General features: G+C 44.8%; 1 protein-coding gene across 1 annotated transcript; it reads right to left on the bottom strand.

Annotated features, from left to right (window-relative positions):
* Window positions 1–1,428: 1,428 nt before the first annotated feature.
* Window positions 1,429–24,810, bottom strand: snx25 (sorting nexin 25). Its single transcript, XM_068325726.1, has 22 exons — window positions 24,281–24,810; window positions 23,348–24,027; window positions 21,977–22,061; window positions 18,131–18,347; window positions 17,364–17,536; window positions 16,072–16,258; window positions 15,587–15,657; window positions 14,787–14,977; window positions 9,976–10,107; window positions 9,703–9,852; window positions 9,442–9,564; window positions 9,198–9,362; window positions 8,713–8,844; window positions 8,026–8,166; window positions 5,002–5,115; window positions 4,507–4,584; window positions 4,160–4,243; window positions 3,945–4,062; window positions 3,602–3,668; window positions 2,548–2,729; window positions 2,367–2,467; window positions 1,429–2,281 (listed from the first exon to the last, which is right to left on the bottom strand). Exons 2-22 carry the CDS (start codon window positions 23,696–23,698, stop codon window positions 2,216–2,218), a joined length of 2,928 nt encoding a protein of 975 aa, XP_068181827.1. The 5' UTR covers window positions 23,699–24,027; window positions 24,281–24,810; the 3' UTR covers window positions 1,429–2,215.
* Window positions 24,811–25,975: the final 1,165 nt, after the last annotated feature.

Here is a 25,975-nt window from a genome sequence, read left to right as displayed (position 1 = left end):
GGATTTGGTGTTTCTATGTGTTAGGGACCAAGACAACATGTACATGTGTTCAGTTTTATCTGACTTATGCATCAAATCAAAGACATTTGAAAATATGTTGTAGAAAAAAGTTTTATATTTTCTATGAAATATCAGTTTTATGTTAATGTTATGAAAGTATGACTGTTTCCTATGATTGCATTAACGTTCCTTGTTCAGCAGCGTGTTGACCTATTAGGGTGAAGGTGGGTTTGACCAACCAGTCAGTCATCTTCAGATTACCACCGCTGTATCGGGTCACGGGGAGACGGAGCCTATCTCGGCAGCATAGGGTGTGAAGCGGGGGTCACTCCGGGCACACACACACATTCCTACGGGCAATTTTGGAACGGCCAATCAACCTGAAGCGCTTTTGGAGGTGGGAGGAAGCCGGAGAACCAGGAGAGACCCACGCAGACACGGGGAGAGCATGCGAACTCCGCACAGGGCGGGACTCGAACCCGGGTCCGCCGTTTTGTGAGGCGGCTTCACACTCTTCACACAAACTGGTTTAGTCTTTGATATGATTTTACCCTGGACCGTAAAGCACTTTTCACATATTCTTCATTCAGTTATTATAATCACTTTTGCTGAATAAAAAAACGAATTATATGAAAATAATTAGATTTTTCAGTCACTTGTATTTCCAAAATGATCCCACGATTGAAATCGGTCAAGGCGGATGGCTGCCCAAAAGAGTCTGGGTCCTGCCCAGAGTTTCTTCCTCACCGAGTGAGTTTTTCCCCACCACTGTTGGTTATGCTTGCTCTGGAGGGTTCAGTTGGGTTTCTCTCTCTGTTAAAGCGCTTTGAAATGTCTGTTGCCATTATTAAACGCTTTAATATAAATAAAACTTGACTGATTGAAATATAACAACAGTGTGTGTAACAGAAGTATATTTGTTTTAAGGACAATGGAAATTTTCGCCGTTCTGTTCGACACAGCCATCTCTCTCCTACGACGTTGTATGCTTACTTTGAAGGCAGAGCATCACACTTCTTGTGTTTGGACTGACTCTCTCTAGCTTGTCGGTTCTGTAGGTCAGTAAAACCGGTGACGCGAACCCTCCAGACCCAACCCACCCTGTGTGGAACACGTGTTGCATTCAAGTACTCGTGCAACTGTAAAACATTTCACAACAGTTTCGTGAAAAAAAACATGGCTCCACAATTGTTTTTAAAAAATTAGGTTCATGAACCTCTTTTACTCTAAGAAGTTGTAGTGTCTGTTTCTAAATTATTTGAATTTGAAAAACTACATTCATCTCACTGAAGTGTAATCTAGCAGATTTGGGGAGGGAGCCACGGTACACTCCAGGTGCGAACCACTACACAAAAGATTTATAGATAATATCACATTATAAATATTACAGTCAGCAGTAGGACTATTTCAAGAAATTCAACAGCCACAATGGTTTGTTTGCAATTTATTGCTTTTATAGATCCTCTCTAAAGAATTTTTGGTAAAAATAAAATCTATTAATAATAATCATAAATAAAATCATCACAATTACTTTTACATGACATTATATTGCACAATTATAAGCCTTAACAAGAATCACAGAATACAAGTGTTTTGCTCAAGTCGCTTGTAGGAGGAATGTTCAGAGTTCCATAGGCATCGACACTCGTGGTCTCTGCCGTGTTAAATCGAGGTCTTTATATAACATCCACAAACAAACAAGTTGTTGACTTTCACCCATTATTATTACCTCACCTTGTCACACTTTATGCTTGCGCACAGGAACACAAATTTCTTCTTAATTTGTAGTGGTACAGAGCTGATGTCCCAGCGGTACTCAAAAAAAAAAGAAATAAACTGCAGCCGTTGGTCACATGTGATCAAAACTACTGTATGTTCTTGTGTGAATGTCAACCTTTGGGAACAGATGTGATCTATCTAGTTATTCAGCTTTCAGAGGAATGGAAGAGAAACAAGTTGGCGGTTTATTCCACTTTTAGAGCTGTACCACACCGAAGTCAAACAACATCCAGTTCAGTCTGGCGTCAGCCCAACTTTTCATAATTTCACAGCAAAGTCCTACCAACAGAATCAGCGTGTAACTCCGACCAACACAACTGCTTCCTGTTGAAGTTCAACCCAACAGCCATCCATCCTCCAGCCTGGCAGCTTAGGACAGGTGAGCTGCAGGTAACCCAACGACATCCAGACTCAGTAAGAAGGCTGAGACGTGTGCTCAGAAGTTGTCCACCTCTGCTCTGAGTTCAGGACACACTTCCTTCAGTAACATTTCAATCAATACCTGACAAAGACAACAAAACAAACTCATGACAGGAATTCCATAAAATCTGTTAGGTACTGTAAAACATAGCAAATATAGTTCTTACATAGAGAAGATGTTTGTTAGCATTGGCCTCCTGCAGTGCATTGAAGATCTTAATGATTCCATAGCGGGCATTCTGCTGTCCAACTAGATTTGCTAGAGCATCTAATAGAAAGGATCACATTCTAATGTAGACAATCCACATTTTAAGATATGTAGCTAGCATCTGTGTTTTGACACGCTACCTGGGATATTGTCCAGTAGTTTCTGTTGAGCCCGGTCCTTAGTTTCACTGCGTTCGCTGTCTGTTCGGACCTTGACATGCGGTGCCAATTTCCCATCAGGCCAGAAGGTGTCCCTGAACACACTGATGTAACACACCAACATCTGCTCACAAAAGATCCAGTTTACTGTGTCCCGGATTTGTCTGGAAGAAAGCAGAGAGGATGTCAGCCCCCCACTTGATGTTGAATCATACCTGTGATCACAAACATTCCAAATAAGTTTTGGGAATTTTGACGTGCCCGTAGTTTTATTTATTGACAATGCTGGTAGTTTTACCCCCAAATTGATTTGATATTAATGCATTGAAAATGTTACCAGTAAAGCCAGTGTTATTTTTACACTTGTCTACTTGACAAGTGTAAAAATAACATTGGTTTTACTGTTGGTCATTTTTATCTGAGCAAATCTGTAAGCTCAAACTACAGGGACATCAACAGGTTCAGCAGTCACTTCTTTACTACGTATCACATCATTGCTGACACACAACAATTAAATTAAAAATATGTCAAGTTATTCATGTTCCAGTCAAATTAGCAAAACAAATAAATTGTTAGTTCTTTGTCAATAAAACGTGTACAGTAATCCCTCGCTCATTGTGCTTAAAGATGCACGGCTTCACTACATCGCAGATTTTTAGTAGCCACGTGATAACGTTTGCACATGCTATTGGCTGACAGCATCCGTGTGCACGCTGCGTTCCGAGACTCACGAAACGCATCATACATCCATGTATCAAAGAAACACTTTTCTTTAATACAAAAGTGTCTTAAACAGTCTATAAGAGTGTGGGAAAAGGTAATACATATGTAAAGTGGTTTAATATTAGTATGGGGAGGGTTCATAAATGTTTAAACTATTGTAAATAATAAAGTAGTTTGTCGCTATAGCGAATTTGATTTTTCGCGGGTGGTCCAGGAACGCATTAACCACAAATAACGAGGGATTTCTGTATTTATGAAGATGTGATCAACTACAAAGGCAACTTTATCAAAATGACAATTTGCAAGAACTTACTTGTTGATAGTTCGTCCAAATGTCACCTGGACTAGTGCAATAAGAGTCTTCCTCACCCACTTAAACACTGAGACACACAGACAAGACAGAAGAGGAAACTGATACAGTAAATACAGGCAGACATCACAAGGAATCATGATTTGGTCTCACAAAGACAAAATTAAACAAACAACTAAGGTGTTTCTTCATAGACTCCAAATAATCCTAAACTTGAACTTATATCCACAGACAGGTGACGTGAAGAATGCTGGAATCTCTTCATCGTAACACCTGCTAGTGGGTGGGGTATGTCACATTTAATCCATGATGTTGTCTATAACAAAGACAACAATGTGGTCCTTACTTCCTCTGAGTTCAAAGATCTCTCCTATGAGCATGAAGCACGGTTCAGCCAGAGCATCTTTCCTCCCATCAGTCTCATCGCCGTAGTCAGACAAATCGCTGTCATCATCAGCGTCCTCCTAAATGTAGAAAAAACACAGCACACACACAACTCAAACAAGGATTCAAACTGGACAAAGGATGAGACCTGTCCAATGTTTCTGAAGGAATATATACCTCTGTATGGGAAAAGAAATCTCCAGGTAGCCTCTCCAGGAAGGATGCCAAAGAGAAAGACGACTTCTTCTGGATTGACATCACCTTCAAACAGCCAGGATGACATCTTTAAAGCATTTCAACACTTGAAACTGAACAAATACAAGCGTCAGGGAGATCTGAGACTTAAATCAGCTCTGATACTATGACAGCAGTTCATAGAGGAAGACACTTTACTATAGATTGCTATTATTTACTATACTTCATCACTGCTCATAGCATTTATAATAGAAAGCACTAGAAATATGTTGAATCATACCTGTGAAAGTGAAATAGAAAATAGAAATGCAAGACAAAAAATGAGTTACCTTGAGGTGCTCTGGGGACGGGCTGAGAAACGCATAGAGAGCCTCTGACTGGCACAAACGCTCATCAGTCAGCAGACGCTACACAGACAGACACAGACACAGACACAGACACACACACACGTTATGAACTGGTATGTTCACATACATGTAGAAGGAGGCTGTGTAAGATTGTGTTGAGTGTTGGGAGTACAACTTAACTTTTTTGTCCAATCTATTTCAATCATTTTCTTGATGCATCAGTCATTTAAAAAATAATTCCGTTCTGGAGTTTCACCACATAACAATATTCTGATGAACTATTTCCATCACTTATTCAGCCCTTAATATCAGCTGCTAGTGTCCTTACATTTGTGTTGCTTTGTATTCAGATAAAATCAGGGTTTGCTTGCAGGTATACCCGGAGGTATTTTTCAGTCCATTACAGCAGATAATCGAAAGGAAGCGATGCTAGAAAATGTTATTATAACTTTAGAACGTGCACTGTTTGATGTTTACCTGAAGAAAGGCATTGAGCTGGGTTTTGCTCTTGTCTAAGAACTTCTGGTCAATGGATTTGAAGGGAAGTTTGCTGAGTGACGGTAACTGGACTTTCTTCAGCAATGGGAAACACTGAGAAAGATGCAGAAACAGCTGATTAAGTAATTGCAGATACCCACACACTCTACTATTTCCTCCGTTTCCTTCAATATACTGTAAATTCCAGACTATAAACTGCTACTATTTTTTACACACTTTGAACCTTGTGGCTCAAACAGCCATGCAGCTCATCTATAGTTTTTTAGAGGCTAACAGCCTCCAGGGAACGCTCTAGCAGGAAGTACAAGAGCGGGAGACAGGTGGAAGAGATAATGCTCTGAGAAAGACGCTACCGTAGTTTGATTGTATTTTGAACAGACATTTTGCAAATCATACACACCCCTTATGATGGAAATCACACAAATAAAGCTGTGTGATGCAGCTTTTAAGTTAAAGTAAATTGATTTGGCTGTCGAAGTAAGCTTGGCATCACTGAATTATGTTGTTTTACTGCCATGTTTCAGGCATTGCTCAGAACAAAGTGGTAATTAAAATTTTTTTAAATATCTCTGTAAATATCTCACGTTACAGTTGTCGTGGCTCAATAGGTATGCTGAATAGTCCAGAATTTATAGTATATAATTTAGTAATACTAAGTTGAATTACTTGATGAAGTCATCAATTCACACAGCAACTCTCACTGGCTTCATGCTTCATGTGTACAGTGAAATCAGGGATTGACAGCGGTGGAATGCAAACGATGGGACACTGTTGACCTCAACTGAGGAGGTTGTCGGTCGGTGGAAGGAACACTTTGAGGAACTCCTGAATCCAACATATCCCAACTGACCCATCCTCTGCTGCAGAGGCAGAGCTGGAGGATGATGGGGGATTCGAGTCAATCTCTCGGGGTGAAGTCACCGAAGTAGTTAAACAACTTCACGGTGGCAAAGCCCCGGGTGTTGATGAGATTCACCTGGAAATGCTGAAGACTCTGGGTGTTGAGGGGCTGTCGTGGATCACACGCCTCTTTAACACTGTGTGGAAGTCTGGGACAGTACCGAAAGAGTGGTAGACTGGGGTGGTGGTTCCTCTTTTTAAAAAGGGGGACCAGAGGGTGTGTGCCAACTACAGGGGCATCAGACTCCTCAGCCTCCCTGGGAAAGTTTACTCCAAGGTGCTGGAAAGGAGGGTCCGGCCGATTGTCGAACCTCGGATTGAGGAGGAACAATGTGGGTTCCGTCCTGGTCGTGGAACAACGGACCAGCTTTTTACTCACACAGGGATCCTAGAAGGGACTTGGGAGTACGTCCATCCAGTCTACATATGTTTTGTAGACTTGGAGAAGGCGTACGATCCGGTCCCCAGGGATATACTGTGGGAGGTACTGTGGGAGTATGGGGTTAGGGGGCCTCTCCTCAGGACCATCCAATCCTTGTATGCCCAAAGTGAGAGCTACGTTCGGGTTCTCGGCAGTAAGTCGGACTTGTTCCGAGTGGTTATTGGTTTTTGCCAGGGCTGCGCTTCATCACCAATTCTGTTTGTGATTTTCATGGACAGAATATCGAGGCGTAGTCGCAATGAGGAGGGGTTACAGTTTGGTGGCCTGAGGATTGCATTGCTGCTTTTTGCAGATGATGTGGTCCTGTTTGAGTCATCAGCCTGTGACCTGCAGCGCTCACTGGTCCGGTTTGCAGCCGAGTGTGAAGCGGTGGGGATGAGGATTAGCACCTCCAAATCTGAGCCCATGGTCCTCAGCAGGAAAACGGTGGATTGCCTTCTCCTAGTGGGGGATGAGGTCCTTCCACGAGTGAAGGAGTTTGAGGCCCCGTTCACACGATGACGGATTTTTTTTTCTGTTGTGTTTACGCCTTCCGTCCACACGACAACCATATATCCAGAACGAAAATGCAACTTTTTAAAAACGCTGGCCAAGGTGGATTTTAAAAAAAACGCTGGGTCTGCATTGTCGTGTGGATGGTGTATCCGCAACTTTTTATAAACGCTGACGTCTTGCCTGCGACAAAAACCGCTGTGACGTCATATTTATGGGTTCTTGTGTTGTGACAACAAAACATCGAGGATTCCTATTGGATAAAATTTGACTCAATACTGCCACCACATGGTTTGGCATGCTTATATCCGTCTTTGAAAATGTACTGCTGCGTTTACCTGTGGGCGGAGATTTTTTTGAAAACACTGTCGTGTGGACGCGAATCGTTTTTAAAAAGTTGCATTTTCAAAAAAGTCCGTCATCGTGTGGACGGGGCCTAAGTATCTTGGGGTTCTGTTCACTAGTGAGTGAACAATGGAGCGTGAGATTGGAAGGAGAATTGGGGCAGCAGGAGCGGTATTGCAGTCGCTTTACAGCACTGTTGTCAAAAAGAGGGAGCTAAGCCAAGAGGCAAAGCTCTCCATCTACCATTCAATCTTCGTTCCTTCCCTCACCTATGGTCATGAGCGCTGTGTCATGATCGAAGGAACGTGATCGCGGGTTTTCTCAGGTGGATAGCTGGTGTCTCCCTTACAGATAAGGTGAGAAACACTGCTGTTCGCGAGGGGCTCAGAGTAGAGTCGCAGCTCCTTCGCGTGGAAAGGAGTCAGTTGAGGTGGTTTGGGCATCTGGTGCGGAAGCCTCCGGGGTGCCTCCCTAGGGAGGTGTTTCCGGCACGTCCATCTGGGAGGACACCTCAGGGCAGACCCAGGACCAGGTGGAGGGATTACATCTCCACACTGGCTTGGGAACGCCTTGGGATCCCCCAGTCAGAGCTGGTGGATGTGGCAGGAGAAAGGGAAGTTTGGGGCTCCCTGTTGAAGCTGCTGCCCCTGCGACCCTTTTCCGGATAAGCGGTGAAAGATGGATGGATGGAATGTAAAAGCTCTGAAGACAGTCTGAACACAACACATTTCTCCTCTGGTGGTGACCCAGACAAAGCATTGAGCTCAGTGACATATGATCACTAATATCCAGAGAAAACGTCCCTACAAATCTCAATGCGTTACCTCGGTGAGTTTGCGATGCAGCATCTGGAATTCAGTGAGTTTCCTCTGGACACTCCAGCGACTGTTAGCCGTCTCCTTTCCGTCGACTAGACTAACACACACACTGTAGCAAGCTGTTGTTTCACCTCCTTCCTCTGTAGCCTGGAACACACACGCAGTTACACACATTAATCCCTACATAATTTAAATAGAGTGACAACACACAATTGCGAAGTTCTGACCACATCAGGTGAGTGGAGTGATGTTAAACACACGTGTATCTATTTAACTTCCTGTTTTTGACTGACTGAGGACTTTCCTGCCATTTATTCATATGCAGTAATCCCTCGCTTGTTTGGGCTTCAAGGTTTCACTACATCACAGATTTTAGTAGGTAGTCACGTGATACCGTACGCGCATGATTTTGGCTGACAGCATCGGTGTGTGCGATGCGTTCTGTGGCTCAAGGAACGCAGTGCACTTCCGTGAAACACAAAAGTGTTTTAAACAGTCTATAAGATTGTGGGAAAATGTAATACAAATAATGAGGTGGTTTGATATCAGTATAGGGAGGGTTAATAAACGTTTAAATTACCATAAAAAATAAAATAGTGTGTCGATACATTGCAGAATTTCTTTTTTCACAGGTGGTCCTGGAATACATTAACCATGTAATGAGGTATTACTGTACATAGAAAAAAGCCTGACCTCTGCAGTCGTTATAGAAGCTCTCCAGTGCCCAAGGTTTTCACACCACCAATCAGTCCTGATGATGTGCTGTTGGAGTTCACTGTGTTCCTTCTCCATGGCTCCAATCTCTTCCTTTAGCTTACTTACAATCTAAACACACACACACACACACACACACACACACACACACACACACACACACACACACAAAGTTCAAATCATAGTTAACTGAAGAAACAGTATCCCTATCAGTGAATGTTTGAGGCGGTTTTCAGTTTAGAAATGAAAAATGTTCCAACTCTTACCAAAAAGATTTGGAGTTGCTATTGTCTTATATTCTTCTGTATTAAATTTTAAAGATTCAAAAACACAATATATCTTTTATATATCTGAACTGTGAACTTAAGTAAGAAGGACGTGATTGCGGGTCCTCGGTACTGTGATTTTGTGTGTTTTCTGTAATCTTTATGTTGGTTTTGTCACATCTGCTTATATTTTGTTACCTTTTTATCTGGTTTGGGTGCGTTCTGGATGGAGCCCAGTGCCTGTCGCTTGTACTCCAGTTTGTCGTAGAGTTGGCAAAGCTTTGTGGCAGCGTAGCTTGCCTGCTCATTGATTCCTTTACTACCTTCATCACACACCTCCTCTGCTGCATCTAAACCCTGACACTACGGAATAAATACATGTATGTTAACATTAAAGTCATTCTGATGAGTCTTTTTTATATGAGAATTGTGTACATCTGACCCCTTCTTCTTTCTCTTCGGTGCTACACTGTGATTGGTTATGATCATCTTGTCTGATCAGGTTATCGTAGAGGTCAGAAACCAGGAAGGAGGGGTAGTAGCGCTCTCTCATAGTTTCCGCCACCTACAAGATGTTTGAGAACAAGACGAATGCTTTACTATCTGTCAACATAGAACAGTTTTATTCAGGACAATCAGAACAGGAGAACATGTAATACTTGCACATATTTACAGCTGCACAGTAAGAAAGAGCAGCAGGTACCTGCTCCTGTAGTCTCACAAAGACTTGTGTTCCTCTGTTCCCCACCAGACTCTGCTGGATCTCCTTCAGGAGAAACTTCTCCACTGGAATCTCTCTGCACTCTACAAAGAACTTTTGGTAGATTTCCCCAACAATTTGGGGCACTTCATTCTGTCCCACAAAATCAAACAAACATCCATTTAGTCATGTTCTACTTGTGCTTTCCTATAAAGCCAACTACATAGTATTAGTAGTGATGGAGTAATCCCTATGGAATGTGTGTGTATGTGTCACCTTGTTGGCAGTTTTCAATGTTTCCACCAATTCCCAGAAGCTTATCAGAGATCTCTTGTCAACTCTCTCCATGTAAATGCTGAAATGCTCCCTGTAGCCTGGATTACACAGGATGTCATCAAACTGGAGGATCTGGATGAGAGGGACCAAAGAGACGGGCAAATCATCAGCCACGTAGAGCATGACTTCATATAGGCATGAATGAATGATTTGGGAACTTCTGATATCCTGGGTTGCGCTAGCCATTCGCCACTTCGCCATAGGTGAAGTAAATTCCAGATTGGCTACAAGGTTTTTACACTGTGTAGCCACAGTGGCGTTCTTATTTTTACGGAAAAAAGGCTAAAACTTACAACTTTTTCGCTCACTAGCGGTGCTCGCTATTTCCGCTAGCGAGCTGCGCTCGCTATTTCCGTTAGTCTATTTCCGCTAGCAAACAGCGCTAGCACCGCTATTTCCTTTAGTGAGCGGCACTTTGTGCCGCTACTTCCGCTAGCGCCTGTACTTCCGCTAGCACCGCTATTTCCGCATGCCGACGGAATTTAGCGGAAGCATGCCGACGGAAATAGCCGAAGTGACCCGAACGCTCCCGATCATTAAATATGCACTCGGGTCATGACCTCCTTTCGTCCAATGAAACAAAAATATTGTTTTTTTACAAGCTGAACCCGCGAATTGGTGTACGACAAGGTGAGGACGATCGATCAAATGAATCCAGTGTGTTAAAGTCCTCATTAATAAACAAATGGTGAATGCTGAGGGGGTAGGAGTGGTGACAGACCGATCAGAAGGTCAATGAAAGATATTATCAATAATTGTTTGCAGTCTTAGACTTCTGATACCTATGACCGGCAGGAATTACCAGCGATGCATGTAAATGTGTATTCACCTTGCTTGATATTTTTCATGCCTTTTTAAATTGAAATGAAAAGTCATGTTATTGAATTAAAAAAAACAAAAAAAACTATGGCATACCAATGGTGTTGGTGGTGGTCAAAGTTGAAATGTCTTCTAGTTTAAGTAAAACTTACAGTACAAGTAAACATTGAGTAATATTTTGTATGACTGTATCTTCACATACTGAATTCAATTGTTGAATCTCACATTCATACCTGCATAAAGTAGGACAGAAATAAAGATAGTTCAGCTTGAACTGTTGACTTTAGTGTATTTTTGTAGGTAAACTGAACAGAAGATTTTGTCCTCAGAATGCAGGAAAACAACCCCATTTTCTAAAAAATTCCCCAGGGGAGGCCCCCCGGACCCCTCCACGCCTCCTCACGATGAGGATTGGTCGTCTGCCTGTGCGCCACTGTCTTGGACACAGAATGTGGCTTTTCGTGGCTTGCTCAATTCTTTTACACTGAGCCACAGGGGCGTAGTCATACTAGCTCCTAGTGTCCTACTGCAAGCCCAGATATCTGATATGTTGCTAGGGGCTTTATGCTCCTGCTAGGGTTTCCCTTGGCAAACAGGTCCTGGGTGACGGGCTAGACGAAGAGCAGTACAAAAATCCCTGATGGCAGAAAAATTAAGGACCGTGACTTCGCCCGGTATGGCGCAACCGGGGCCCCACCCTGGAGCCAGGCCCGGGGTTGGGGCTCGTATGCGAGCGCCTGGTGGCCGGGCCTCTGCCCAAGGGGGCCCGGCCGGGCTCAGCCCGAAAGGACGACGTGGACCCAACCTCCGGTGGACTCACCACCTGCCGAGGAAACTGTAGGGGTAGGGTCCAGTGTGGATTGGGTGGCAGTCCAGTGTGGATTGGGTGGCTCGACAACCCAGTCCCCAGACAAAGAGTCTAGCTCTAGGGACATGGAAAGTCACCTCGCTGGGAGGAAAGGAGCCAGAGCTTGTGAGGGAGGTTGAGAGGTACTGACTAGATATAGTCGGGCTCACCTCCACCCACAGCTTGGGCTTTAGAACCCAAACCCTTGAGAGGGGCTGGACTCTCCACTTTTCTGGTGTTGCCCAAGGTGAGAGGAGGCAGGCTGGTGTGGGCTTGCTTGTGGCCCCACAGCTCAGCCGTCATGTGTTGGAGTTCACCCCGGTGAACGAGTGGGTCGCGTCTCTGTGCCTTCGGGTTGGGGACAGGTGCCTCACTGTCGTTTTGGCCTACGGGCCAAATGGCAGTGCGGAATACCCGGCCTTCTTGGGAGTCCCTGAGAGGGGTACTGGATAGTGCTCCGACTGGGGACTCCATTGTTCTCCTTGGGGACTTCAACGCTCATGTGGGCAAAGACAGTGAGACCTGGAAAGGGGTGATTGGGATGAACGGCGTCCCCGATCTGGACACGAGTAGTGTTCTGTTATTGGATTTCTGTGCTCGTCACCGTTTGTCCATAACAAACACCTTGTTCAACCACAGGGATGTCCATAAGGGCACCAGGACACCCTATGCCAGAGGCCGATGATTGACTTTGTTGTCATATCATCAGACCTCCGACCGCGTGTGTTGGACACTCCGGGTAAAGAGAGGGGCAGGGATGTCAACCGATTACCACCTGGTGGTGAGCTGGATCCGCTGGCAGAGCAGGAGGCCAGACAGACTCAGCAGACCCAAACGTGTTTTGAGAGAGAGCTGGGAACGTCTGGCAGAACCCTCCGTCAGTGAGGTCTTCAACCCCCACCTCCGGGAGAGCTTCTCCCAGATCCTGCAGGAGGCTGGGGACATTGAGTCAGAGTGGGCCATGTTCTCCGCCTCCATTGTCGAAGTGGCTGCTCGGAGCTGTGGTCGCAAGGTCACTGGTGCCTCTCGCGGAGGTAACCCCCAAACCCAGTGGTGGACACCGGAAGTGAGGGATGCCGTCAAGCTCAAGAAGGAGTCCTATCAAGTATTGTTGAATTGTAGGACTCTGGAGGCAGCTGACAGGTACAGGCAGGCCAGGCGTACTGCAGCTCGGGTAGTCGCGGAGGCAAAAACTCGGGTCTGGGAGGAGTTCGGAGAGACCATGGGGGAAGACCATCGGTCAGCCTTGAAAAAATTCTGGCAAACCATTCGGCGCCTCAGGAGGGGAAAGCGGTGTACAGCCAACACTGTTTACAGTAGAGGTGGAGAGCTGCTGACCTCGACTGAGGATATTTTCGGGCGGTGGAAAGAATACTTCGAGTATCTCCTCAATCCCGCTGCCATGTCTTTGACAGAGGAAGCAGAGGCTGAGGTCTCAGAAGTGAACTTGTCCATCACCCAAGCTGAAGTCACTGAGGTGGTTGCCAAACTCCTTGGTGGCAAAGCACCAGAGGTGGATGAGATTCGTCCTGAGTAGCTCAAGTCTCTGGATGTACACGGACCGTCATGGTTGACAAGTCTCTGTAACATTGCATTGCAGTCGGGGACAGTACCTCTGGATTGGCAGACCTGGGGTGGTGGTCCCTCTTTTCAAAAAAGGGGAGTGAAGGGTGTGTTCCAGCTATAGGGGATCACACTCCTCAGCCTCCCGGGGAAAGTCTACTCCAGGGTACTGGAGAGAAGGATTAGACCAATAGTCAAACTGCGGGAGGAACAATGTGGTTTTCGTCCTGGTCGTGGAACACTGGACCAGCTCTACACTCTCCATCGAGTGCTAGAGGGGTAATGGGAGTTTGCCCAACCAGTCCACATGTGTTTTGGGGATCTGGAGAAGGCATTCGATCGTGTCCCTCGTGGTATCTTGTGGGGAGTGCTTCGGGAGTATAGGGTCTTTGCTGAGGGCAGTCTGGTCCCTGTATGACCGAAGCCAGAGCTTGGTTCGCATTGCCGGCAGTAAGTCGGACCTGTTCCAGGTGCATGTTGGACTCCGGCAGGGCTGCCCTTTATCACCGGTTCTGTTCATAATCTTTATGGACAGAATTTCTATGCGCAGCCAGGATCCGGAGGGAGTCCAGTTTGGGGACCAAAGGATTTCATCTCTGCTTTTTCTAGGCGATGCTTTCCTGTTGGCCTCATCAAACCTGGACCTTCAGCATGCACTGGGACGGTTTGCAGCCGAGTGTGACATGAGTGGGATAATGATCAGCACCTCTAAATCCGAGGCCATGGTTCTCAACCGGAAAAGGGTGGTGTGTCCTCTTCAGGTCGGTGGAGAGTCCTTGCCCCAAGTGGAGGAGTTTAAGTATCTTGGGGTCTTGTTCACGAGTGAGGGAAGGATGGAACGTGAGATTGACAGACGGATCCGTGCAGCTTCTGCAGTGATGCAGTCGCTGTATAGGTTCGTTGTGGTGAAGAAGGAGCTGAGTCGCAAGACAAAGCTCTCAATTTACCAGTCAATCTACATTCCTACTCTCACCTATGGTCATGAGCTTTGGGTCATGACTGAAAAGACAAGATCCCGGACACAAGCGGCTGAAATGAGTTTCCTCCGTAGAGTGGCTGGGCGCACCCTTAGAGATAGGGTGAGGAGCTCAGTCACCAGGAAGGAGCTCGGAGTAGAGCCGCTGCTCCTCCGCCTCGAGCGGAGCCAGCTGAGGTGGCTCGGGCATCTGTTCCAGATGCCTCCCGGACGCCTCCCTGGGGAGGTGTTTCGGGCATGTCCTACCGGGAGGAGACCTCAAGGAAGACCTAGGACACGCTGGAGGGACTTTGTCTCTCGGCTGGCCTGGGAACGCCTCGGGCTCCCCTCGGAGGAGCTGGAGGAAGTGGCTGGGGAGAGGGAAGTATAGGCATCACTGCTGAGACTGTTGCCCATACGACCCGGCCCCGCATAAGCGGTTGATGATGGATGGATGGATGGATGATATCAAAGAACTTCACATTTGATTGGGAATAGTATGTCTGCCCTCATCTGGACACTTGACAAAAGGTTCGAAAGCCTCTTGTCACTCAGAGATCATCTTACCTTCTGACTTTGAGGCTCTTCGCTGTCATCAGTCCCTCCTTCTTCATTGGTCTCATAGTTGGGGCCCCCGAGCAGGCGGATCCGTTTCTCACATTGTTTCTTGGCAACAGTCAGCTGATTGATATATCGTTTCATATCTCGGGCCCTGAGCAGGTCTGCCTTCATCGCTGCTGACTCTTTGCCTTTCCGCTCTAGCAGAGATGGTTGAAAAGAAAAACCACTGAGACAAGAAAATCAATACAAAACTGATTGACTACCTTGTACGAAAAGGTACAAGTGCATGTGTCTTAGTGGCTCCTGAAGGAACCAATAACAAAGATTTTTACATCCAAAGCATACATTCAAAGCAGTGATGTATTGTAGTTGTCAGTAATTGTCAATATGTGATGATATTCACAATTTAAGGTGTCCAAAATGTACTGATATAGCTGGGTATCAGACAGACACTTAGGGAAGAATGGGAATAATCATGGCAGCTTTTTTCTGGATGTGCACTCAATGTTTTTGTAACTAGTTTGGGTACAATCAGTCTATTATTATACAGGTCAAGGTCAGGTCACTATAGAAATAACCTACATAACCAACAAAATATTAACAAAATCTTATAAAAGTGACCTTCAGCAGCTAATCCATGTATGTCTTTGTCATTGCATTGGGTTTTAGCTTTGAAGGTTTCCTAATTATGGCCAGTGATCAACCGCTAACATACTGTAGCTCAAAGGTCAACTCAGATCTGACCCTGTCATAATGCTTTAATAGTTTTAGTTTTGTGTAATCAGGTTTCAACCTGGTCTTGGTACCTTTCTGCTTTTTGAGCTGAGGCAGGCTGCTGATGGTCGTAGCATGAATGATCTCCACCACGATCTGATACCTATAGAGGGAGACATGCTCATCGTCAGTTCAGCAGTTGTTGGAACCTATCCATACAATCAGAAATGCCTGACGATCAACTAACAGAAACCTTGTGAGGTAAACATACAGCGTGATGTGACCTAACGCAGAATTATTCTCAAGTAAAACATAATAGAGAAGGAAAATGAATCCGAGTTCAGAGTTGATCAACAACATCAGCGGCAAATCTGTGCAGAGACATGATTTCTCCAAATAACAATGCAGCATAGTTACCACTCATTTAGAGCTGTCTGTTCCCATAGTTACCCCAGATCAACAACAGCCTAGTCGACATATTTGGGCATTTATACAACATTTATACAACATTAAGGGAAGTCTCATTTAAACGTGGCCGTACATTGGTTTAGATCTGTGTATGCCGTGAGTGACATGCCTGAGTTGTTTGAGGAAGTTGACATCAGTTGAAGTTGATATTAGTTTGATGAAGTCTTCATAGGAGGCAGCGTAGGTGTAGGCTTTCTTCTGCTGCTCAGCCTGTTGCTCCCTCTGCTCCAGCTGAGACAACAGCATCCTGTTTATGGAGTCTGGGTCACTCAGCACTTCTACCAAAGGCTTCAGCACTGCAAGTCAACACAAAGACATAAAGTAGGTTTTTTAGTGCAATTTTTTTTAGTCCTTTTGTTGCTTTTTTTACAGTGCATTGTGTTCTACATCCTGTGTTTTTAAACAAGACAGAAAAGTGTGAAAATGATACACTTTTTCCAGACAGACATGAACAAGTGTGTAGTGAGGGGTTTTACAGCCTTAAAACATCTATATTAATGGTAAAAATTAAAGCTGACTACTCCGCGGATTTCTCCTTTTACAGGTTATTTTTTACAACATAACTCCCGTGTGTGTGTGTGTCCAGAGGTTCTGCTGTAGTAACCCAATGTGGGAGGGAGGGATCACTATGGATTATACCAACCCCTCCTCACAGCTCTATCAGCCCACTTGGACAACGCTCTAAAACCTCTGAAAGCTTTATAACTAACCCTTCTCTCTGTTCTGTTATGGTAGCAGAAACCACTGCTTTGCGTTGAGGTGACCCTGGGGTCAGGTTAACAGGGTTGCATGGAGCTCAGAATGGAGGCTGAATACAGTGCTCAAAGTAACAGACTGCTACTGTTCCACAATGTACGGAGATGCTCCAGACAAAACCTTTTAATTCATATATTATCACGTGATTACAGAGAAAGAACAGACCTAATAACACTAATAATGATGGCTGCATTCCATTAAGATTTAACAGTTCAGAGGCCTTGCAACAGAGCCAGTGTTGCAAACGCTGGCTCATATCAAGAGAGCTATTTTCAGAGTTGATGGGTTCATCTGTGGCCCTAATACTCTGACACATCACACACTCTGCTGTGAAGCTGATTGTATGTGTTTGGATGGGTGTTCTCTTGATAGTTCTCACGTTGGCCTGGGAGATGGCTTTGAACCAAAAATAGTGAAATTTGAAATTCTGGAGGATTTGGCTTTTGAATTTGAGTCAATCAAAATCTATCTTACTGATGAATGGACATCTGCGCCTCCGGTAGAAGATTGTGAAAACAACTGACAAATTCTGTACAGTCTATGTCAAGCAAAACAAACACCGCTTGAGTGAAAGGTGTCTGTAAGTCCCGACAGCGGGCATCTGAACAGAGGTTGTCTGACCTGAGAAACAAACTCCCAGCATACCTTTAGTCGTAATGACTTCTGTGAGGCAGCAGCGCAGCGTATGTGACTTAGCATCCTTTTGTGGCAGTAGACATAGAAGCAGGATTCTGGCTACGCAGCGGAGGAAGGCCAGTTCTGAGTCTGGACTGACTAAACAGGGATGGAGAGGGAACGGCCGAGCACACTCCTCCGGTCTGGACGCACATGAAAGAAATGCAGATAAGAACTGTGATGAACCAGAAACAGACTTAAGTCAGTCGAGCAAAGCAAGATGTCACCTCAAATGATTTGAGAACACAACTACAGCAAGTGCGGTCGTTGGCATTTCATCTTCAACTGCATCTCATCCAAAGTATTTTGTTGACAAATATTAACCAAACAACACACACTGCTGCTGCATTGGACACGAGGGAAGAAAGACCTTTCTGTCGGTCATATGGTCAAATCAGAAGTCTCCCTGGTTTGTCAGTTTAATGAAAACAGGTTATGTGTGAATCATCGCTCTGTTAGTGCATTGGGCAGATCGGAGGAATATCACTCTGTCAGCGGAAAGAAAGTGATTGGTCTGCACAGGAAGGAAGTGAAATCAAAGAAACTGCAGCTGAAACATGTTTCCTACTAAACAGTGAGTCACTATTTGATACAACAGAAAACAGAAGCTGAGAACAGACAGGAAGCATCAGTTATTAAACGGCTTTCTCTTTCCTTATTATACTTCTCCTTATGGATGATAAACTAATCAGCTAAAGTCATTACTGACCACAATGTGAGTGTGTGCATTAGTTTACCTTGCAGATGCTGCCTTGAGACCAGTGAAGTGTGTATGTAGGGTTCGGATGCTGTCATAACACACCACATTGACCAGATCAATGTCCGCCAACCTAGACCTCAGCTGGGTGATCACCTGCCACCAGTCCTCTGACAGCATGGAGTATAACTGGCCTTCATCACGACTCAGAGGGATGTACCACGACAGGATGTAGTCTCTGTAGGTGTAGTCAAACACTGCAGATCGACAGACAGAAGGTCTTTAAAAATAAAAAAAAAGCACCCGATCACCCGATCACATTTCACTGCTAGTTTCAAACATGATGCTCACTAATGCTGATCCTCTGTTCCCAAATGGCTGTTCAGGCTTCAAGCTTTATGTAAAAGTTCACACATCCTCCAATGCCCACTGAACTACCAACTGATTCCTCAAAAGTTCTAGTTCATGCATTTGAAAAGAGGACACACACACACACCAACATTTGAGGAACTAATGCAGGGCACATGCAAACTGGTCCACACTATGAAGCTAACAGAAACTCCACATCAGTGGTTTGTCACCTGGGGCATGGAGAAAATAAGACTCAGTTTAGTGATTACATGTTTATTTATGAAGAAGTTCATCCTTTCAAATCCTACTTGATTTTCCTACTTGATTTTCAGACCCCCCCCCTTGCCACGTGTTATTGGTACATTGCTTGATGAGAAGGGGTCCCACACAAGGATGATCTTTCAGTGTGGAATGACCCTTTGTCCTCACTGGTACCTGTTCATCTGTCTAGTAGTGGTAGTAAGCCAAGATAAGATAAACCTTTAATAGCCCCACAATGGGGAAATTTTCAAGACGTGGTAACGGGGGGGTGGGTGAGATCATAAATACACACATAAATAAATACACATATATATGTAACATATGAAATGTACATATCGAATATACATATTAACATATAGTATACATAACTATCAACAATTTACTGCTGCAACTACAAACTATAAACCACACCAGTCACCCGGATTTTGAGTGTGATATTCTGTGTAGCAGTAGTATTGTGAGGACGCAACGACAGTTTTAGAACATTTGATAAATCTTATCAGTGCTTCAATGACCTCCACCAGCGTTGGGAGGAAAATTCAATAAGTATCAGCGCTGCAGTACTGCATTCTGATTTCATTTGAGTTCTAAATGGATGGAGATGGAGACGGTGATGGAGATGGAGATGGTGTTGGATTTCCGGCGGGCACCTCCCTCTCCACAGCCAGTGATCATCGAGGGCAGTGAGGAAGAGGTGGTAGAAAACTATAAGTACCTGGGACTGCAGCTAGACAGCAGACTGGACTGGTCACTCAACTCGGACTGTGTGTACAAGAAGGGGCAGAGCAGGATGTACTTCCTGAGGAGGCTGGCCTCCTTCATCATCTGTCCTGAGGTCCTTCTCATGTTCTATCAGTCCGTAGTCTCTAGTGTGCCGTCATATGCCATTGTGTGTTGGGGTGGGGGGCGCCAGGAAAAGAGTTATGGACCGTCTGAACAGACTCATCCACAGAGCGGGCTCAGTGGTCGGGCTGAGCCTGGACTCTGGATATGCTTCTGGAGAGCAGGACCATGTCTAAAGTTAAGGCTATCATGAACAACACCAGCCACCCCCTCCACACCACCTTCTCCCAGCAGAGAAGCACCTTCAGCGGCAAACTGCTGTCACACAACGCCTCCACAGAGAGGCTGAGGTCCTCATTCGTGCCCCGTGCCATCAGGGGGTACAAGGACTCTCTCAGGAGGAGTGGGGGGGAGGTGGCAAGGTCAGCACGTGGTTGAATGGATTTAATTTAATTTTATACTGTTTATATTTTAATTTTATACTGTTTATATTTTAATTTTATACTGTTTATATTTTAGTTATAGTTTAGTATATAAGTCCTGTTAATGCTGCATGTGTCTGTTAGTGTAGTTTATGTTTTGTGGTATGTCCTGTGATGTCAGTGTTTCTTTTTCTCCTGATGTTTATCCAGTATTTATTCGTGATGTAATGCCTGAGCAGTGGATATATACAATTTCCTCCGGGATTAATAAACTATCTATCTATCTATCTATCTAAACACTGTAGAACTTTCTCTTTAACCATATCTTAAGTAAAACTCCCCAAAACAAAAATATGAATCTTTTCTTAGGTTTGCAAACTAAGGGAAATAACTTTGAACCTTTCAGCTAAGTGGACGTTGGGTGAGAGTCACTCTTGTCCTTATGTACAAAACACATCAGCATTTTCAATAACACAAAAGAAAGGTTACTTATAGACAACGGTTAGCTGTTACAGATATATATAGGAGCTAATTTTGCCACCAAAATGTTGCCAGACAAATCCTGTCAGGTTTGACCTTTGAAGCACTTTTGTGTAAAGCAGAAGGCTGAGGTGACAGTGATGATGGACTGTAGAAAACATTCATCTGTCCTGTACACACAGTGACTTGGTCAATGTGTGTCACCTCATTTGTCTTTAGGTATTTTCTTCTGTGATTCGAAAAAATTCATAAAACGAGGTCACGGTGAATGCTCTGAGTGAATGCTGGATCTGAATGAAAGTATTGAACAAAAATGTGATCCAGAAACAGGACCTGATGATGTCGTCAAAATTCTCATCGCATCTAAACAAAAAACCCTTTCAAAGACACACAGGAGAACTTGGGTAAATACACACTCTTGATGTAAATCCTGGAGCCATCTGTTGCCTGGCAGCAGGACATACAATTCCACTATGTGTGTGTGTGTGTGTGTGTGTGTGTGTGTGTGTGTGTGTGTGTGTGTGTGTGTGTGTGCGTGCGTGCGTGCGTGCGTGCGTGCGTGCGTGTGTGCCTGTGTCCTATAGTAATTCACTGTGGGAGGGAGGATCACTTTAGACAGAAACGACACCCCATCAGTCAGCAGTTTTTTCAAAAACAGAACTTGTGTGTTTGCCCAATGGTGTAAAAACACTTTAGAAGCAAGTAATGACTGAAACCCTTCTGCTCCCACAGTCTGGAATGGAAGATCCACAATTATAAAGTGAAGAAAACATAATTTCTTAATCTACAGGAGGATTAAGTACACTGTTATACTGGAGCCCTGGTCGACATCATGCCTTGTGCCCTATTAACTTAATGGCACACATTACACTGTAGGACCTTTAGGCAAGTAAAAAGTTCATATTACATAAATACAGAAGAGGAACAATACTACGCAATGTCATTATTATTAAGGCTAAAATAAGGATGTGATTCTATGATTAAATTCGTAAATTCTGATTTTCAGCCTGTTCATGCGTCAATCTGTGAAGAACAAAAACAGAAAGAACAAAAAGCCTTTGCAGTCTCAATAAAACCATCTGGATAGAGCCCATCTGCATCGTTTTTCAATTGTTTGATGCTCTAGTGTAGAAAATATTTCACAGAATGATTTGCAGCGCTGACCAGAATAAATACTGAAAACATACAGTGAAGTTCACCAGATCATGAAGCCTGTTTGGATATTGAATTGGTCACAGGTTTTAATAATTTGGATCACAAACTAAAAACCCATCCCTCCACTTTGACACCAGCAGACACATGAGCAAAAAATACAAGGACAAACATTCCAGAACATAAATATTTCTTAAAAAGCTTCATAAATATGTTGGTGTGTTCCACTTGTGATATGTCTAATACTATGTTTAATAATGTTAAATTATTAGGAGAAAAAAAACATATTTTCCCAGTGATGGCATAGAAAAGCATATGTGACTTCCTGTTATTTATTCATATTTTGTTTCCTATACCCAATGTGATGAATACCACATAAAGCTGATGCTAAAGTCATTTCATGGGCAACCCTCATAAAAATAAAGATGACCCGTTACCTTCTTTCAGGGCTTTGTCCACGTTGTGTGACACCACCACCCTCCTGTTCTGGCTAGAATCCTGAACTGGCACTGAAAAACGCATCTAGAAAACAACATGTCGTTACTTTGTAAGCATTCAACAACAGCACAACATCAGGAAATAGGAACCCATAAATTGCAGCATAAATTTGTCATGATTCATAAGCTCAACAAATGATGGAGATGATCTTCCTCTGCTGTCAACATTAAACTCATCAGTACCCAGCAATAATGAGCACTGGGCTGTGGTTGTTGTGTTTGTTCTTGTTGTTAGCACTAACCACTTACAGTATTGCTCCTGCTTTCCTCTGCTTTTTCATGCATCTTAAACTAAGATCCTTTAACAAAATTTCAGAATGAAAAAAAATGCTGGAACAAACTCAAAATGCAAATTTGAATTTGCTTTATTTGATAATGCCAAACAGCCATCCTATTCAAACATTACACACCCTATTCTGAGACTTGATCCAAAAAACCCCAACCATAATGCATTAAACTGGACACACAGGCCTGATTACCAGCAGCCCTCTTCAGTGATATATAGACAACTGTTGCAAACCTGAAGTTGGTTAATAGATACCATCACAATACTAGAAAAAATGAGGTGTCGGTCTCACAGCACTATATGTATGTACGCTGTCTACATGTTTAAGTGTGCCTGAATTCAGCATTCATGAGTCTCACCCATTACAGATCAACACATTAGAGGGGGAAGGAGAGGAAGAAGAGTGAGAAAGATCCCCATCTTTCTCCCCTTTCTTCCCAAAGAAGGGGTGGCAGTAGTTCAGTCCACAATGACTTCGCTTAAGGACCAATGGGCGGCCGGTCCAAGACTAGTGTGGCCCAAACGTTTGGTGCTCAAAGGCCGGGGTGCCTTTGAGCACCAAACCCCACAAGCTGCTCTTAGGGTACCACGTGGCCGCTTGTCACTCCATCATCTCTCTCTATAATTTGCATGCTTACAGTCTGTGTGTGTGTGTGTGTGTGTGTGTGTGTGTGTGTGTGTGTGTGTGTGTGTGTGTGTGTGTGTGTGTGTGTGTGTGTGTGTGTGTGTGTGTGTGTGTGTGTGTGTGTGTGTGTGTGTGTGTGTGTGTGTGTACTCTGGGCAGTATATGGGGGAAAAATATAAAGAGAGAAAAGCTATTTTCCCCACAGGAATAATACAGTAAGCTTTTTTCTTTCTTTCAAACATCTTAAACAAGCAGCTGAGTGGAACAAGAAAACATAAGGACAACTAGGATGGAACAATCAATTAATGATGATGGCATGAATGCTAGATTTGACAGATATGCCTTCAGTCGTGTTACTGAAGGTGCACTAATGTGTTGAAAGGAGGTGTGAGTGTCTTACCATGAGCTTGTTGAAGAACTCCAGCCGCACAGCTGACTGCCTCCTGTTTCTGTCGAAGCAGCTAACTTTAAGAGGACTCTTCCTGACAAGCAAAACAAAGCTTCCAGCCAGGAAACAGAGGAGGGCAAAAGACACATAGATGAACAACTTCAAGAAGAAGGAGGTGAGAGTCAGGCCTCCCCAAGCAAGCTGGAAAACTACTGCTGCCACCACGCCCAGGCAGAACGCTGGGACGAAGCGGAAAGACGAGCCCAGGGAAGAGGCAGGGGTGGCGGACATGAGCCCCTCTTCTCCTCCGGTACTGCTGCTCGCTTCGGCCAGTGGGGTAACTGTGGCTGAGGGGGTGGGCATACTGCGACCCCACCATCCATATATGTGTAACTACTAGTTAGGCTGAAAAATTGGTCCACTGGGTTATAAGCTAAGTCAGAGAGGTAGGTGAACCGCGGGGACTGGCGAATTCTCACGACTACAATGTCTCCAGGACGAGGCATACCCCTTCTGACATCTCATCGACCCACACCGCTTCGACTTCCACGCTCTTAGCATCGACCAGTCCGGCGTCTTCAGGTGCACAGACCCCTTAGCTCAGTCATCAGCACACAGAATAACCCAGAGGGGCATCAGAAGACGGACGGGGAGAGACTGGAGGTGACGGATGGGGCAACATCTGCCGTCACCTTGGAGACAAACAGGTAACGTAAGCTTAATGACTGCTGCTAGCTAAATCAGGAATGAGGAAAATAAAAAAGGAGCCGGGAAGGAAGCCACGGGACGTTAATGTTAATGTTCATTAAAGAGTTAAATGCAAATAGGTGCCAGGAAATTGTGTTTCACAGCTGGATAGTTATCCGGCTACAACAACATCAAAGATTAGCAAAGCAGCTAGTTTGCTGAGGAACAGACACAGCCAGCTAGCGTTAGCTTACTTACCTAACGTTAAAAAGGTGAGCGCTACCGAGACTACAACCTCGTTCTCTCTCTGTGCGCCTATGAGCAAGTAAACATCTGCGACGGAGAACTGAAAGTACCACATACAAAACAAAAATATGTCAGGCTCCGTCAGATAAGCACAGACTGATATTCTCCTCGAGTTCCAGCAAACTGACAATCTGGCAGGAGGTGTAAAGGGTGTCAGCCAATCAGCGCTCGTGTTAACAAGCAAGGGTGCGCTCGTTGTAACAAACAAGCCAGTCCGAGTAGACCGGGGTTTGTCTTTAGACTGCTTTTCCGATAGCCGGAAACAATAGCAAGCAACCGGCCAACCACGAAAACAAATCGAGCACACGACATAAAGGATCATGCATTTTTACTCACGATAGATTTTTCGGCTAAATAGATTTACTTGTTTCTAACAGTATAACAAACGTCAGTTTTCATGGTAAAAATTATTCAGTGTAAAAAAAATAAATCAATATTTATAAGTGATGATTCATCCATCCATCTTCCACCGCTTATCTGTAGTCCGGTCACGGGGATAGAAGCTTCAGCAGGGAGCCCCAAACTACCCTTTCCCTGGCCACATCCACCAGCTCTGATTAGGGGATACCAAGACGTTCCCAGGCCAGTGTTGAGATATAACCCCTCCACCTGGTCCTGGGTCTGTACGTGCCAGAAACACCTCCCTTAAGGAGGCGCCCAGCCCCAGCTGCCCAAACCACCTCAACTGACTCCTTTCGACGCGTAGGAGCAGCGGCTCTACTCTGAGCCCCTCGCGAACAGCAGTGTTTCTCACCCTATCCTAAAGGGAGACACCAGCTATCCGCCATTTCCGCCGCTTGTATCTGCGATCTCGTTCTTTCGGTCATGACCCGTCGCTCATGACCATAGGTGAGGGTAGGAACGAAGATTGAACGGTAGATGGAGAGCTTTGCCTCTCAGTTTAGATCCCTCTTTGTGACAACAGTGCTGTAAAGCGACTGCAGTACCCCTCCTGCTGTCCCAATTCTCCGTCCAATCTCACGTTCCATTGTTCCCTCACTCGTGGACAGGACGCCAAGATACTTAAACTTCTCCGCCTGTGGAAGGACCTCATTCCCCACTTGGACAGAGCAGTCAACCGGCTTCCTGCTAAGGACCACGGCCTCAGATTTGGAGGTGCTGATCCTCATCCCCGCCACTTCACATTCGGCTGCAAACTGAGAGCCTTGCGGGTCATAGGCCGATGACGCAAACAGGACCACAACATCTGCAAAAAGCAGCGATGCAATCCTCAGGCCACCAAACTGTAAACCCTCCTCACCACGATGATGCCTAGATATCCTGTCTATTCAGAAGATCCTATGAAAAAGGGAAAAATGTGACCCTGCCCGGAGGAAGCCCAGGGCCCACTTCTGGAGCCACACCTGAGGCCTGTACCATAAAGCTGGATTACGGCTTAGCGAGATAACTTCAGGCTTAACCCTGGCTTTTCGGTACCATAAAGATGGCTGACTTTCTATTGGGCTACATTGTCGTGGTAACCTATGCTGAACAACTAGCCTGCTCTGGAGCAGGATAAGTTCTGGATAAGAGCTCAGCAGGTATAACAGCCCCACCTACTGACCAATCAGTTCTCTTGGAAAATGGGCTGTCCGTTTTATGAGAACCCGGTGGATCTTGGTGCACGGCTTGTGCGAAGAGCGCTCA

Source organism: Antennarius striatus, chromosome 10, assembly GCF_040054535.1.
Source record: "Antennarius striatus isolate MH-2024 chromosome 10, ASM4005453v1, whole genome shotgun sequence".
Lineage (NCBI taxonomy): Eukaryota > Metazoa > Chordata > Actinopteri > Lophiiformes > Antennariidae > Antennarius > Antennarius striatus.
The sequence above is the reverse complement of the archived record's forward strand: the minus strand, read 5'-3'. Positions and strand labels throughout refer to the sequence as shown.

What these genes read in the sequence shown, in the direction of transcription:
- snx25 (XM_068325726.1), bottom strand. Translation starts at nt 23,698, where the DNA reads ATGCCCACCCCCTCAGCCACAGTTACCCCACTGGCCGAAGCGAGCAGC. An exon ending in CTTCTATAACGACTGCAGAG is followed by an intron (nt 8,167 to 8,712) that starts GTCAGGCTTTTT and finishes TGTGTGTTCCAG; the next exon opens with GCTACAGAGGAAGGAGGTGA. An exon ending in CGTCCCCAGAGCACCTCAAG is followed by an intron (nt 4,244 to 4,506) that starts GTAACTCATTTT and finishes GGCTGTTTGAAG; the next exon opens with GTGATGTCAATCCAGAAGAA.